General features: G+C 40.6%; 1 protein-coding gene across 1 annotated transcript in view; it reads left to right on the top strand.

Moving 5' to 3' along the window:
- LOC126989876 (laminin subunit alpha-1-like) overlaps positions 1–17,160 on the top strand; it is a 53,738-nt gene that overhangs the window by 24,625 nt on the left and 11,953 nt on the right. The window contains 3 exon segments of the mRNA XM_050848500.1: positions 5,905–6,147; positions 13,580–13,644; positions 13,646–13,741. Coding sequence (XP_050704457.1) covers positions 5,905–6,147; positions 13,580–13,644; positions 13,646–13,741 — 404 coding nt within the window.

Below are 17,160 nucleotides of genomic sequence, written 5' to 3'. Positions count from 1 at the left end.
AGAGAGTTGCCGCGCTGCATTTTAATATCCTGGAAGCTGCCTCAGTCCCTTTTTTTTATTAATACTGTTTGTCATCTGTTCTTTTCTCTTTCATTTTCTTCCTTCATTTCTTTACTTTCTTTCTTCTTTCCCTAGTAATTGTCAAGCTCTCTATGTTTTCTTCTTCCTCTGTTTGTTTGTTTGTTTGTTTGTTGTCGTTTATTAGCTTTTTCTGTTCCCTTAATTTTTTTCATCGTTTTGCAACTTCTAATCTTTTTTTTTTTTCCTTTTATACTTCTTTCTTGAGCTGTATTTTTTTTTTTTTTTAGCTTCTCATCTTTTCTGTTATGTGGGTTTTTTGCCGGTTTTTATCTCCTATCAATAAGCGTTCGAGAGGCGATGCTCAGTTTTTTTTATATTTTTTTTTACTTATAATCTTTTCCTCTCATTCTCTCACTTATTTTTTGTTTTGCTTTCCATCTTTTTCTGTTGTGCTCCTTCCTGTTTTTCTGTCCTGTCAATAAACGTTCAAGAGGTGCTTCTTCGGCGCGGCGTCGCTCGGGGAGGCAATAAAAGAAGGGAACGAAATACAAGTTGCCAAACAAGGTAAAAAAAAGGGGGGTGGAGGAGGGGGACAAAATATAAGGTACTATTAGTCAAAAGAAAGGAACAAAGAAGGTGCAAGGACGCGGCAGGGAATGTTTCGGACTCGTTATGAGAGAAGATGAAGAGGATATTGGATGAACAATGGACAGGGAATTTGCCGGGGAAAGAGACCAAAGATGTTTTCACATTTTCTTTTCATTTTTCGTATGATTTGTAGCGAGGTGCAGCCGCTCCGTGCCTTACAGAATAGCTCTTCTTTATTTTTATTTTTATTTTTATTTTTTTTAACAGCAAAGGAGACAGCACAAGGGCACACAAAAAGGAAACAATAATAATAATAAAAAAGCCCGCTACTCGCTGCTCCTGTAAAGAATCCGAAGAGGTGGCCGAAAGGGGGGGCAGTTACGGGAGGAGAGGTATAGGTACTGATATATATTTTCTCAGTTGCTTTTGAATTAAGGTTTAAGTTCTGTTACATTCATGCCAAGTTTTCCCTCCGTTTTATTTCTTGGTTCTGTTGTTTTCTTACTTTTTTCACTGGTTTTCTTAGTTTTCTCCCACATTTTTATTTTTCTTCTGAGTTACGGGAGGAGAGGTATACTGATATTTATTTTCTCAGTTGCTTTTGAATTAAGGTTTAAGTTTTTTTACATTCATGCCTAGCGTTCCTTCCGTTTTATTTCTTGGTTCTGTTGTTTTCTTACTTTTTTCACTGGTTTTCTTAGTTTTCTCCCACTTTTTTCTTTTTCTTATATCGGCAAAGTTTTCCTTTTTGGGGACTTCAGGAGATCTGCAGAACAAGACTGACTTTTTTTTTAATAAATAATAATAATACCTTTATGGCGTGGGCATGTTTTATTTATACTAGAAACACCAACGTTAAGATTATGTGATAACCTTCCTTCTGTGATAACCTGCCTCCTGTAATAACCTGCCTCCTGTGATAACCTGCCTCCTGTGATAACCTGCCTCCTGTGATATCCTGCCTCCTGTGATAACCTGCCTCCTGTGATAACCTTCCTCCTGTGATAACCTGCCTCCTGTGATAACCTGCCTCCTGTGATATCCTGCCTCCTGTGATAACCTGCCTCCTGTGATATCCTGCCTCCTGTGATATCCTGCCTCCTGTGATAACCTGCCTCCTGTGATATCCTGCCTCCTGTGATACCCTGCCTCCTGTGATATCCTGCCTCCTGTGATAACCTGCCTCCTGTGATAACCTGCCTCCTGTGATATCCTGCCTCCTGTGATAACCTGCCTCCTGTGATATCCTGCCTCCTGTGATAACCTGCCTCCTGTGATAACCTGCCTCCTGTGATATCCTGCCTCCTGTGATAACCTGCCTCCTGTGATAACCTGCCTCCTGTGATAACCTGCCTCCTGTGATAACCTGCCTCCTGTGATAACCTGCCTCCTGTGATAACCTTCCTCCTGTGATAACCTGCCTCCTGTGATAACCTGCCTCCTGTGATAACCTGCCTCCTGTGATAACCTGCCTCCTGTGATGTCCTGCCTCCTGTGATGTCCTGCCTCCTGTGATAACCTGCCTCCTGTGATATCCTGCCTCCTGTGATAACCTGCCTCCTGTGATAACCTGCCTCCTGTGATAACCTGCCTCCTGTGATGTCCTGCCTCCTGTGATAACCTGCCTCCTGTGATAACCTGCCTCCTGTGATAACCTGCCTCCTGTGATAACCTGCCTCCTGTGATAACCTGCCTCCTGTGATAACCTGCCTCCTGTGATAACCTGCCTCCTGTGATAACCTGCCTCCTGTGATAACCTGCCTCCTGTGATGTCCTGCCTGTGATAACCTGCCTCCTGTGATAACCTGCCTCCTGATAACCTGCCTCCTGTGATGTCCTGCCTCCTGTGATAACCTGCCTCCTGTGATAACCTGCCTCCTGTGATAACCTGCCTCCTGTGATATCCTGCCTCCTGTGATAACCTGCCTCCTGTGATAACCTGCCTCCTGTGATAACCTGCCTCCTGTGATGTCCTGCCTCCTGTGATAACCTGCCTCCTGTGATAACCTGCCTCCTGTGATAACCTGCCTCCTGTGATAACCTGCCTCCTGTGATAACCTGCCTCCTGTGATATCCTGCCTCCTGTGATAACCTGCCTCCTGTGATAACCTTCCTCCTGTGATAACCTTCCTCCTGTGATAACCTGCCTCCTGTGATGTCCTGCCTCCTGTGATGTCCTGCCTCCTGTGATAACCTGCCTCCTGTGATATCCTGCCTCCTGTGATAACCTGCCTCCTGTGATATCCTGCCTCCTGTGATAACCTGCCTCCTGTGATAACCTGCCTCCTGTGATAACCTGCCTCCTGTGATGTCCTGCCTCCTGTGATAACCTGCCTCCTGTGATGTCCTGCCTCCTGTGATGTCCTGCCTCCTGTGATGTCCTGCCTCCTGTGATGTCCTGCCTCCTGTGATAACCTGCCTCCCAGATAACCTGCCTCCTGTGATAACCTGCCTCCTGTGATAACCTGCCTCCTGTGATGTCCTGCCTCCTGTGATAACCTGCCTCCTGTGATAACCTGCCTCCTGTGATGTCCTGCCTCCTGTGATGTCCTGCCTCCTGTGATAACCTGCCTCCTGTGATGTCCTGCCTCCTGTGATAACCTGCCTCCTGTGATGTCCTGCCTCCTGTGATAACCTGCCTCCTGTGATAACCTGCCTCCTGTGATAACCTGCCTCCTGTGATGTCCTGCCTCCTGTGATAACCTGCCTCCTGTGATGTCCTGCCTCCTGTGATAACCTGCCTCCTGTGATGTCCTGCCTCCTGTGATAACCTGCCTCCTGTGATAACCTGCCTCCTGTGATAACCTGCCTCCTGTGATATCCTGCCTCCTGTGATAACCTGCCTCCTGTGATAACCTGCCTCCTGTGATAACCTGCCTCCTGTGATAACCTGCCTCCTGTGATATCCTGCCTCCTGTGATAACCTGCCTCCCAGATAACCTGCCTCCTGTGATATCCTGCCTCCTGTGATATCCTGCCTCCTGTGATATCCTGCCTCCTGTGATATCCTGCCTCCTGTGATAACCTGCCTCCTGTGATATCCTGCCTCCTGTGATAACCTGCCTCCTGTGATAACCTGCCTCCTGTGATATCCTGCCTCCTGTGATAACCTGCCTCCTGTGATAACCTGCCTCCTGTGATAACCTGCCTCCTGTGATAACCTGCCTCCTGTGATAGAATTTGTTTCCTTTTATCTCGCCCGTTTTCCTTTGAAGAGCTCTTGTCTTTGAACACACTCGTTGCCAGCGACCTCTTCTGATGCATTTTTCTTTGTAAAAAGCTGACTGATTCCACTCTTTTTTTTTCCATACCATTTTTTTATCCTGACTTTTTTATTTGTCAATTTTAGTGTTTATCTTCCTTGCTGCTTCACACTTTCTTAACCAGTTTATTTTTCTTACTTTTTCATCTCTATAGTGGTCTTTGTCTCTCCCTAACCCTCTCCCTTCACACTTCTTATTCTTAACCAGTTCTCCGGCTGGCGTCTTTTATATATTTTTAATGTTTGGGAGCGGCAACTAGCGGGCTTTTTTTATTTCTTTTTTGTTGCCCTTGAGCCGTATCCTTTGATATAAAAAAAAAAAATATATTAACTGCTCCACACTATTTATCCTTACCCAGTTGTCTGACGTTTATTTTTTTTACATGTTTTTTAGTATTCACCTTCCTTGCTAGTGGCGTATATAATGAGCGTCGGAAAAAGAAGGGGGAGGTGGGGTGGGTGGGGGGCAGGTCGCAAGGCTGAAGGAGGGGGGGCAAGTCTCAAGGTTCTGATATTTACTTAAATGATTTTGGATACTCGTTTTTAAGCACGAAAAGAAATTAAAGCGGAACAGCTGGTGAGAGGAGGTACGGGTGGGGGGGAGGTGTAATGGTTGTGTGTCCCCCCTCCCCCCCTACCTCACTTCCCCCCCCCCCCCATCTTTCTCTCCCCCTTCCTCTTCCTCCCAGTAATTACTCGATGGTGTTCTCTGCTGCAGCCATCAACTGTGAAGTGTTTAAGTCTTGCATTAATTTACGGAGTGCTTGGCTTTCCTCTTCTATTATACCTGTTCTGCAGCGCGTGGAATATATATTTTGTCGTATATAATATGCCATTTGATTTATTTATTTATTTATTTATTTATTTATTTATTTATTTATTTTTTGCTAGTTATGTGTGCAGCGTACTTCTACTCTACTTCGTTCTTCATATTTTTTTTTTTTATAGTTTACGGTCTCATGTAACATTGTCTCTCATCGCTCTTATCTTTTTTTTTTCTCGCTCTCCTTTTTTTCTGGATATATGTAACGTATTTCTCTTTACTTGTCCTCATTTCTCAGTTCACTGTTGTAAGTAATGTTTTGCCTCGGCACTCAACTTTTTTTTTTTTTTTTTGGGGGTTGGGGGGGCTTTCCATGATATTGTGATTGTATTTTTCATCCACGTATTTTTATTTTTCGTTTTTAATTTGTGGTTGTATTCTGTTTTTCGGTAACATTTCTCTCTCTCTCTCTCTCTCTCTCTCTCTCTCTCTCTCTCTCTCTCTCTCTCTCTCTCTCTCTCTCTCTCTCTCTCTCTCTCTCTCTCTCTCTCTCTCTCTCTCTCGTCTTAGTTTTCGTATTTTCCTCTACTTTTTTATTTTATTATTATTATTATTATTATTATTATTATTATTATTATTATTATTATTATTATTATTATTATTACTGTTGTCGTTATTACTTTTATCAGTACTTCTATTATTATCATTATTCCGTTTTCTCTATGGCTATGGAAGGGGGACTCGCCTCGTCTGCTTTTTTCTGCTCGCTTTTATTACTCTGGCCTGTCACTCCCCGGTTTCATTTCCTGCCACGAGACTCCCCCGCTGCGCCTCAAAATTAATCTTTCCTGTTACTCCTCATCGTCGGGCGTTTCTTTTATTTATTTCCTTTCCCCAACGGAATAACATTTCAGGGTGTTGTTTGGTACGTAAACTAAGGATCATGGGTATGTATTTTATTTATCTATATTTCTTTTAGTGCGTTGCTATGTTTTCGTTTGTATTTTGAACGTATTTTTAGGTGTTATAATTTATGTATGAGGTATTAGTATTTTCTGCTATACTACTACTTTTCCTACTACTACTACTACTACTACTACTACTACTACTACTACTACTACTACTACTGGTTAGTGTTCTTAACTCCGCAAAGACTCCATAATATCCAGCTTACTGAGAACAACACATAAAAGAAAATAATAACAAACACAAACTTCTCTAATGACAATCACCACACACCTTCTAATCAAGCACGACCACTATCTTACAGGTGTACCAGGTCGCCTACGTCATCGTCAAGAGTGCCCTATCGCCTCGGCCTGGGAATTGGGTGTTGGAACGCTCGATAGACGGCAGGGAGTACAAGCCTTGGCAGTACTACGCCCTCTCCGATGCCGAGTGTTCGTCCTGGTTCGGTGTTCCTGCCACTAGAGGTCGCCCCGCCTACACCTCCGACACCCAAGTCATCTGTACGTCCTATTTCTCGCGTCTGAACCCGTTGGAGGGAGGAGAGGTAAGTGTGTGTGTGTTTGTGTGTGTGTGTGTGTGTGTGTGTGTGTGTGTGTGTGTGTGTGTGTTCATTTTGTCATTTGTATATTTATTTTTCCTTTATGTGTATCTTTCTATTTTCTTATCGCTTTCGTCCTTCTTTTTCTCCATTTTTTTCTCTTATTCCTTTTGTTTATCTATGTCGTTCTGTTTTTCTCATATATTATTTTTTGCTCATTTGGTTTGCTTCTCTCTCTCTCTCTCTCTCTCTCTCTCTCTCTCTCTCTCTCTCTCTCTCTCTTATCTCTTTTTTAGCTTTTTTGTTGGAATTTGCGTCTTTTTTATGGTCGTGTTGTTTTATGGCGCAGCTGTTTTCTTTTCGCTAAGTCGTTGGTTCTTTTGGCATTTTCTCTGCTTTGATTTACTCTTTTTATCTCACAAATTTGAACGTGTTTGTTTTAGTGTTCCAGGTTTTTGCCCCCCCCCCCCCCCTTTTATCTCACAAATTTGAATGTGTTTGTTTTAGTGTTCCAGTTTTATACCCCCCCCCCCCCCACACACACACACCACCACCACCCCCCCACGGTCCCACACACGCACAGAGAGTTACACAGATGCATAAATATGTTTGTTGACCTCAGAATTACATAATATCTATCTGTGGTCTAGTGGTTAGCGTGCCTAGCTACGAATCCGCGGGCCCGGGTTCGAATCCTGGCTCGGGCGGTCGGTGTGCAGCTCACCCAGCTGTTCATCCTCCCGTTCGGGCTGGTCGATAAATGGGTACGTGGGGAAGTTTGGGGGAAGTAAAACGTGGTAACCTGGATTTTTTTTTTTTTTTATAACAAAGGAGGCAGCTCAAGGGCACAAAAAAGAAAAGTCACACTGGCCCTATAAAGAAACTAATTACTCGAACCCCCTACTTGTCTATGCTTAAATTCTGATTAGCTTTCTTTCCCTCTACTTTCCCTTTCAATAACTGTTCCGTTGGAGGAGTACAGAGGTTTTCCAATTACGCAAAACAGCCCTTACGTAACGCATCTCGTCGCTCTACTGTCATCCCGCTCTCTGTTTTCGTTCAGCCCACAGGCATCAGGGCTATTGCGACGGAGGTGAGCACCGCGGCCACGCGCAGCTGTAGCGTAGGCCCCTAACTTTACCTCCATCACGTATCAAAATAACAAAAAATATGAAAGAACATTCGTTAAACTATATGGTCCAAATATATAATTGAAACATAAACAGTTTAAACGTAAAATATTTAACACAATAAACAACGAGAAATATAAGTTAGCACATTCTGACAAACTATGCATACAGGTTCAAAACTTTATGAATAAGATGACATAGTTTTACGATCCATCCTACCCACCGACAAGTTTTCAAAGCCATTAATACCAAACTATTACCTCAGCCGGGCAGATCTGACGCATTGCTCGCAGGCATGTTTCTCGATCTGAGGGCCGTATTTTAAGACACCATCGCTTCTCACATCAACTATTTCTAAAGGTGAAGGAGGGCATCAGTCGGGTTTTCATGAGTGGTTTTTAAGGTTCATGGCACAGAAGAAGGGTCACACTACCACCAGGGTCATAAAACTACTCCTGGAAGTGCCCCAAACTCTTAGGAAAGCCTTGTCAAATTGATGAACGTAGGTGACGGAATGTTTAAAAATACGTGTGTGAACCCTTCGACACGAACAAAGGCGCCCCTCCACTGGTAACCCGCCTCCCGCGCCTACTCCAACCCCTTCCTCCTCGGCTAGGGAGTGCTCACGCGTAATCAAGATTGATATTCCTTCTACTTCTCTCACGTCAATCTTCAATTTATATATTTCACGTTTTACAAAATTTGAATATAAGGAACAATAAAGTTGAATTCTGGTTGATATTGAGATTGAAAATTTATGTTTGAAGTTCATGAAAGCAATCTGAACGTCATTCTCTTCACTGTACAGTAAATCCTGGAGGTAGCGACACACACACACACACACACACACACACACACACACACACACACACACACACACACACACATACACACGAACAGATCAATACATACATAAAAGTGGAAATAAGCAACAAAGGGAGAATATTCATGGAGTAAATAAATAGATAAATAACCTAGCATAAAAATAACCCACCTGCCGCATCGCTGAAGGAAAAATGGATAAACAAACAAACAAACAAACTCTGGCCTGGCCGCTGATGGACCACGTTTTGTAATCCCACGAATTTCTCTTGATCTTCATATTTTTTCCGTGAGTGAAAGTGAAGGGAATTGAAGCTTACGTGCGAGATTTTTTTTTATATTCCACATTTTCTTTCTTTTATTTCTTTTACGTTAACTTCTTTTTGTTTTATTCTTCGTATGTTATTTTGTCGTTTTCAGTGTCATCTGCATAACTGTTTTCCGTATATCTATTTATGCCATCAATGTTCTCGAAGTGTACAATATGAGGGAGAAGAAAAGGGAGAAAGGGAAGTGAGGGGAGAAAACGAGGGAGGTGAGCGGGAGGGGAAATGGGGAGAGGGAGAAATAAGCGATGGAAGTCCTTCACTCCTCCCCTCTTTCCTTCCCTTTGACTTCCTCCTCCTCCTCCTACTACTACTACTACTACTACTCTTCCTCCTTCTCCTCCTATTCCTCCTTTATCTCCCCTCTTCTCTTCCTCTTCCTCTTATACACCGCTGACTGCAGGGAATCGAACCCCGGGAACCACTGCTGCGCTAAAAGGTCACCGTAACAGAGGCCATTTCTGCGGCATTAACCTGACGCCCCGCCCCCCGCTGGACATTAAGGAAAGCTGGCGCCGCGCACACTCCTGGAGGCTGGTAGAGCTTTTAGTAATCGTCAAATTCATTATATTCATTGGGGTACATTTCGATTTTTTTTTTTTTTTTTTTTTAGTTATTGCAATTCCTCTACTGTAATTTTCTTTTTTCCTAATTATTTATCGTTAGTAATAGTAGTAGTAATCGACAAATTCATTATATTCATTGGGGTACTTTTCGATTTTTTTTTTTTTTTTAGTTATTGCAATTCCTTTACTGTAATTTTCTTTTTTCCTAATTATTTATCGTTAGTAATAGTAGTAGTAATCGACAAATTCATTATATTTATTGGGGTACATTTCGATTTTTTTTTTTTTTTTTTTTTTTAGTTATTGCAATTACTCTACTGTAATTTTATTTTTTACTAATTATTTATCGTTATTAATATTATTATTAATCGAAAAATACAATATATTTATTGGGTACATTTCGATTTTTTTTGTTTTTTTTTTTTTAGTTATTGCAATTCCTCTACTGTAATTTTCTTTTTTCCTAATTATTTATCGTTAGTAATAGTTGTAGTAATCGACAAACTCATTATATTTATTGGGGTACATTTCGATTTTTTTTTTTTTTTTTTTTTTTAGTTATTGCAATTCCTCTACTGTAATTTTCTTTTTTCCTAATTATTTATCGTTAGTAATAGTAGTAGTAATCGACAAATTCATTATATTCGTTAAATTTATTTCGATTTTTTTTTTTTTTTAGTTATTGCAATACCACTACTGTAATTTTCTTTTTTCCTAATAATTTATCGTTAGTAAAAGGAGTATTAAACGACAAATACATTATATTCATTGGGGTACATGTCGATTTTTTTTTTTTTTTTTTTTTCAATTGCTCTCCTGTAACTTTCTTTTTTCCTAATGGTAAGCTTCATTTTGTTATCATTTTCAGTACACGTCTTTTTTATATATCTTCTCTTTCTGTGTTTTTTTCTTCTCGTAGTTTTTTTTTTTCTATAACTCGTCTAAAGTAAACTGCGTGGCTTTCATATGTATGTCACTGTTTATGCTTTTTTGAATTCCATATTTTATATATTTTTTCTCGTCCTTTCTCTATGTCAAGCTGTCAGTATATATATTTTTCTTATTATTTAAAGTGAACTGTACGTGACTTCTGGGCAAACTTTTTTTTTTATTTATATGTTTCTGGTTATATTTTTCTCGTAACATTTTTCCGTGTATCTACCTCGACTGAAAAAGAACCTTCCCACCTTTATATATATTTTGAAGTAATGACTAAATAATAATAATGATAATAATAATAATAATAATAATAATAATAATAATAATAATAATAATAAAATCCAGGTACTCAAGCCTTCAACTTTTTACATACCTGGTAAGAAGAGAAGCATCGCCGTTATGGTTTAGTAGATGAACAACACGAAAACGATCGGCACTTTAGCGTATGAGGAGCACCGCGGGAGAAAAGACAGATAAATAGGAGATGAGGAAGAAAGGAAAGCCTGCCTGATGGAAACGCATACCTGACTTTACACAATCACACACGTATTACAAAAGACTCGCTATTTATTGTTTACATTTTTTTACAGCAAATGAGTCAGTTCAAGGGCATAAAAAAAGGAAACAATAATGGAAAAAAAAAGCCCGCTACTCACTGCTCCTAAAAAGAGTTAGAGGAGTGGCCGAAAGAAAGGTCAATTGCTCCGTCACCCACGCGTTGAAGGTTACCAATAGCGTCAGAGGTAACGTTATTTCTTTCATCACCGTTCACAGAAGGAAGATAGATACAAGAAAGACACTAATAACGAATAAAAAATTGAGGAGTTTAAGGAAGAGGAGGAGGAGGAAGAGAAGACAGGGAGGCTGAAAAGGGTACCAAAAAGGGAAGAGAGAAGGTAGAGAGAAGAGAAGACCAGCTAGATGGGAAGGTTGATTGGTGGGAGCAAAAGGAGGAATGGAAGATCAAAGTGGAGATTACAAGTTTGAAAAGGTCGTGAAAGGGGAAGAAGAGGGTAGAAGGAAGGAAAACAAATTCAAGACAAACATTTGATAAGGCACGGTGGAAGAAAGTGAGCCAATACAGGGAAGACAAATTCAAGACAAACATTTGATAAGGCACAGTGGAAGAAAGTGAGCCAATACAGGGAAGACAAATTCAAGACATACATTTGATAAGGCACGGTGGAAGAAATTGATTCGATACAAAGACATTCCATGCAGATTAAAAACGTATCCCATTTAGATTACAAAGGCATATTCCATTTAGAGGTTTTTTTTTTTACAGCTAAGGAGGCAGCTCAAGGGCAAGAAAAAGAAACTGTAGAAAAAAAGACCGCTAATCGCTGCACGCACAAATTACAAGATATATTTCATTTAGATTATAAAGCTGTATTCCATTCAGATTACAAAACATCCCATTTAGATTACAAAGACGTATTCCACTTAGATTATATTACTGCCGCCGTTACAAACTTAACCATCAGGACTAAAGCAATTACTAAAAAAAAAAAATCATTGCCTCCTTGGTGTATAGAGAACTCCGAGGAAAGCGGATAACTTGAATAAGCAACGAGAGATGGGAAGGAAGGGATGTACTCGTATAAGTAAGAAAATATATATCCCGAATTTGCGCTGGTCATGAAACAAAAAGGATAAAGAAAAACATATTGTCTCCTTGGGTTCTTGAGAGCAGCAAGGGAAGTAAGCCATTCGATAAGAAACAAGAGCAAAAAGGATAAAGAAAACATATTGTCTCCTTGGGTTCTTGAGAGCAGCAAGGGAAGTAAGCCATTTGATAAGAAACAAGAGCCGAGGAGGAGGAAGACCTGTGGGAGAGCAGAAAACTCCTACAAGTATATCCTGCAATATTGAGGCTAAAATGAAAATGAAAATGGTGCCTTGGGTTTTCCGAGAGCATCAGGGGAAGTATATAATGAGATAAGGAGCTACAGATGAGGGAGAAAACCTGAAGGAAAATAGGAAATATAAAAATACGAGTTCGCGTTATAATATTCAGACTACAAAAATAAAAAATAAAATCGCCAGAGAGAAAGGGAGCAAGCATTAAGGCAGGTAAATAAATAATGAAACACCAAAGAACCTGTGAAATATATAAAGATAGATAAATAAGAGAGGGAGAGAGAGAGAGAGAGAGAGAGAGAGAGAGAGAGATTATGTGATACCAAAATGTCTTCTCCTTTCGCCTCACTTTCCCTCGTTATAGATGTGTTTCCTATTTCTTCCTCTTTGTCCACCTCGCTCGGCTCTGTGTGTCTTCTCCGCTCAGTCCTTTTCATCTTTTTCCCTTTCCTTTTCCTTTTTCTTTGAGGTCTTATTTTTTTGTAATATTCCCATCTCGTCGATTTTTCTTCTATTCCTTCTTTTCTCTTCTTTCACTTTCACGACCTTTTTCAAACTTATAATATCCACTTTGATCTTCCATTCTTCTTTTTTCTTTCTACTTCTATAATACCAATCAACCTTCCCATCTATAGTTAGTCTTCTCTTCCTTCTACTTTCTTTCTTCCCTTTTCAGTACCTCTTTTCAACCTCCCTGGCTTCTCTTCCTCCTCTTCCTCCTCCTCCTCTCTTCCTTAAACTCCCCAATTTATTTTTCAGAACCTTTTACAATCTCCTTATCGCCTCTTCAGTCTTTTTTTTTCTTCCTTCTCTATTTTTTCTTTTCCTTCTTTCTCCTTCCTTCACTTCCATCTATCAGCATTTTCTCAGTCTCCTCATCAATTTCATCAGTGCTTAATTTTTTCAGAACTTTTTACAATCTCCTTATCGCCTCTTCAGTCTTTTTTTTCCTCCTTCTCTTCTTCTTCTTCTTTTCCTTTTATCCCACTTCCATTTATCAGCATTTTCTCACTTTCTTCATCTCATCCTCGGGTCTTCCTCTCTTCGTTCTCGTCATTACTTGCTCCGTCTCCCTCATTTTCCTCCATCCTCTTTTCCTTTTATCAATCTTCTATTCTTCTATCTATCTTCTATTCTTTTTCCCTCTTGCCCCACATTCCTGATTATCATATGTTATTTTTAGTGCCTCTCTCCATTATGTCCTTTCTCCGACCTTCTTTCCTCTTCCATGCTCAGTACCTCCTCCTTCATCATGTCCCTCGTTCCTCATCATCACATGTCCTCTTTATCACCTCTCCCCACACGGTTACTGCGACGCGCCATCCCTCCAACCGGTAAACCCATTTTCTCCTCTTTTTCCCCAGCTAAACACACTCCCTACTTCTTTTCCCCAGTTAAATCCATTTCCTTCCTCCCTCCATCGCCTGTAAACCCATGCCCTTCCTCTCCACCACCTGTAAACCCATTCCCTATCTCCTTCCACCACCTGTAAAACATTCCCTACCTACCTCCACTACCTGTAAACCCACTCCTTCTAAAACAACACCTAAAGGAACCCACTCCCTCTCTCCTTCACCCACATAAACACTCCCAACTTCTCTCCACCTAAACCCACTCCCTCCCTCTCTCTCCACCTCTAAGACCAACCCACTCTCTACCTCTCCACCACCTAAACCTATGAGCTCCCCTTCTTCACCACCTAAACCCACCCCCCTTCTTCTCCCCACCACAACCAACCCACTCAGCACCTCTCCTTCTCTCTCCGTACCCTAAGCACCCTCTGATTGCCTTCCAGATCCACACGTCTTTGGTGAACGGGCGGCCGGGGGCTCCAGGACCATCAAAGCAGCTGTTGAGTTTACGGAGGCAGATATGTGCGACTGAGGCTGCAGAGGATACGAACGCTGCACGGCGACCTCCAAGGAAGAGATGCTCAGAACGACGCCTCTGTGACCAAGTGAGAGGGAGAGGGAGAGGAGGAAGAAGAGATGAAACGATAATGTGGGGAAAAGCAATATAGAGAGAGAGAGAGAGAGAGAGAGAGAGAGAGAGAGAGAGAGAGAGAGAGAGAGAGAGAGAGAGAGAGAGAGAGAGAGAGAGAGAGAGAATTAATGGAATCACTAACAGAGAGAGAGAGAGAGAGAGAGAGAGAGAGAGAGAGAGAGAGAGAGAGAGAGAGAGAGAGAGAGAGAGAGAGAGAGAGAGAGAGAGAGAGAGAGAGAGAGAGAGAGAGAGAGAGAGAGAGAGAGAGAGAGAGTCACTAAATCAGATAGTTCATTAACTCATGCACTCATATTTATGTTGAGAATTACTATGACGGATAAGAAAACTGTTAATGAGTAAAATAAACAAAAGAAAAGTGAGAGAGAGAGAGAGAGAGAGAGAGAGAGAGAGAGAGAGAGAGAGATTGATTGATTGATTGATTGATTTATTGGCCTCAAGGTAGTTACATAGATTATTTTACACATTGTCTTTAAAAGCCACTAGTCCATTGAGCCGTAGCTCTCTTATGGACTACATGTTATATATATTTATATATAAGTGAGCATAACAGGTGCGACAAGGTCTCTCAAAAATATATTAAAGATTGCAAAAAAATTAAGTATGGCTAACTCAGAATGCATACTATATACATGTGCACCCCAATACAAAATTAATGAAAATAGGCTTTTGTTCCTGATTAATAGAACAAAGTGATAATACTACTACTAATAATAACAATAACAATAGCAACAAAAATACTACTAACAGTAATAATAGTTTCATAACAATATTACTAATAATAATGATAATAACAATAAAGAAAAATAATAATAATGACAGACATGATAATAATGAGACATGATAATAATGATAGACATGATAATAATGATAGACATGATAATAATGATAGACATGATAATAATGATAGACATAATAATGATAGACATGATAATAATGATAGACATGATAATAATGATAGACATGATAATAATGATAGACATGATAATAGTGACAGTAGTAACGCATAATAATAATAATAATAATAATAATAATAATAATAATAATAATAATAATAGTAATAATAATAATAATAATAAAATTATAATAGTGATACCGATCCTGAACATTAATATTATACATTCTAATAGTACGTAGTAGTAGTAGCATTAGTAGCAGTAGCAGTAGTAGTAGTAGTAGCAGTGGTGGTGTGATGTGATGATAATTTATTTTTTAGTAAAGGAGACAGTTCAAGGGCATACAAAGCAACATTATCAAAAAAGCCCACATCACTGCTCCTAAAAAAGATTCCAAAAGAGGTGGCTTTGAAAGATAGGTCAGTTTCGGGAGTGAGAGGTGTCCTGACACCTCCCTTGAAAGAGTATGGTCGTGGTAGCAGGAGGAAGATACAGATGAAGGAAGATTGTTCCAGAGATTACCAGCGTGAGGGATGAAAGAGTGAAGATGCTGCTTAACTCTGTGCATAAGGGGTTTGTACAGGGATGAGTACATGAGTAGAAAGTCGAGTGCAGCGGGGGTCATGCGGAGGGGGGGGAGGCAAGAAGCAAGTTCAGAAGAGCAGTCAATGTGGAAATATCGATAGAAGATAGAAAGAGAGGCAACATCGTATGGGAATTTAAGGAGGTAGAAGACTACTAGTATGAGGAGGAGGAGTATTTGATGAGACGAAGAGCCTTTAATTCCTCCAATTTACCTGTCCACAGAAGAGCTGTGTGAGGGAGCCCCCAACATGAGATGCATATCCATACGAGGGCGGACAAGGCCCTGTATATGGACAGCAACTGTGCAGGGGAGAAGAACTGGCGGAGACGGTACAGAACGCCCAGCCTCTGAGGAAGCTGATTTAGTAAGAGATGAGATTATGAAGTTTCCAAGCTGAGATTTTGAGTTAAGGGGGATAGAATTAAGAATGTTTAGTGTTGGAGGAAGGTGATAGCTGTTGCAGTGGTCGTAGAAACTACAGTAATTGTAGTAATGTGTAGACGCACTGCAGTAATAGTGATGAAGCTGTGAACATGGAGTGTAACAGCTTTAAGTAATTAAGACTGCGTTACTGAGCAGCCAACATTGATTTTTAATGTAAAACTAATTAGGGCTGGTGAAATAATAAAACCATAATCAATATGATATATAAACAAAACTGCAACCTGCAATGAGCTGAATAAAATCAAAATGAATACGTAATGAATATATCACGTAGCAAAATGAATTTGATTTACGAATGATGAGAAACCGCGTAATATAAAAGAAATGTATATACGTGCATACTAAATGAATTTATATATCACTGAGAGGATTACATAAGAACTTAAGAACGTAAGAGATCTGCAAGAGGCCGGTCGCATATAAGGCAGCTCCTGTACACTAAACCCCACCTATACCTCATCATCCATGACTTCTTATCTTAACCTCTTCTTGAATGTGGTCTGTATTGGCACCCATTAACATGGCTCATCAAGACAATGAAGACACGGCATTACTCTCACGAAGCACTGCAAAATGTGTGTCGCGGGAGTGTGGAGAATTTGAGAGGATTTTCTTCTATTAGTCTCTTGAAGGAAGGGAAGGAAGGAAGAAAGGGAAGGAAACACTTTTTAATTCTCGTAGACTTGGAAAGGAAGAATGGAAGGGAAGGAGACGAGAAAGGGAATGAAGGAAAGGTAAGGAAGAAAAGAGAGAGAGAGGAGGACTCATGCAAAAAGCAAGGAGGAGATGGAGATATGGAGAGGGAAGGAAGGAGGAGGGGAAGGTTTGAAACGAGGAAGAAAAGGAATGCGATGTAGAGAGAAATTAAACAAATGGGTGGGGAAAGTTGAAGGGTTAAGGGCGGCCGAAATATAAAAAAAGGAAGTGAAAGAGTTTTAAAAAAGACGAGAGTGAAGGGAAATGAGAAAGAGCGAAGAATAACGAAAAAAGAGAAGTCAGAAAGAGGAAAGGAGTGATGTAAGGAAAAGGGCAGAAAGTGGACAGGAGAAGGGGCTAGACTGATGAAATGAAGGAGGGAAGGAAATTAGGACTGTTGGAATGAGAATACAGAGTGGGAGGAAGGAAGGAAGAGAAGAGAAGACACACTTCATTTCCGGCTTGTGGTGGACACGAAAAAGTTCTCCTCACTTCCATCTTTTCCAGCGAGATACTTTCCTGCCGTCAGCCTGTTGATTTGCTGTGCCTGAGGACCCTTTGGGCATGCCAGGCGAAATGGAGAAGCTTCACTTTGACCCAGCATTACTTGGCTGGAGGAGGCGGGCAGGCACTGTAGGTTTTTAGTGGTGGCATGTTCTTGGTATCATTACGCATGCCAATAATGTCTCGCTAAATGTAGTTTGGAAAGTGATTCGTGGGTCAAGACAAAGTTTAACCAGGTAGCAGCGGGGA

Source organism: Eriocheir sinensis, unplaced genomic scaffold (genome assembly GCF_024679095.1).
Source record: "Eriocheir sinensis breed Jianghai 21 unplaced genomic scaffold, ASM2467909v1 Scaffold1354, whole genome shotgun sequence".
NCBI lineage: Eukaryota > Metazoa > Arthropoda > Malacostraca > Decapoda > Varunidae > Eriocheir > Eriocheir sinensis.
Note: the sequence above shows the minus strand (reverse complement) of the source record. Positions and strands in the feature narration are given on the sequence as shown.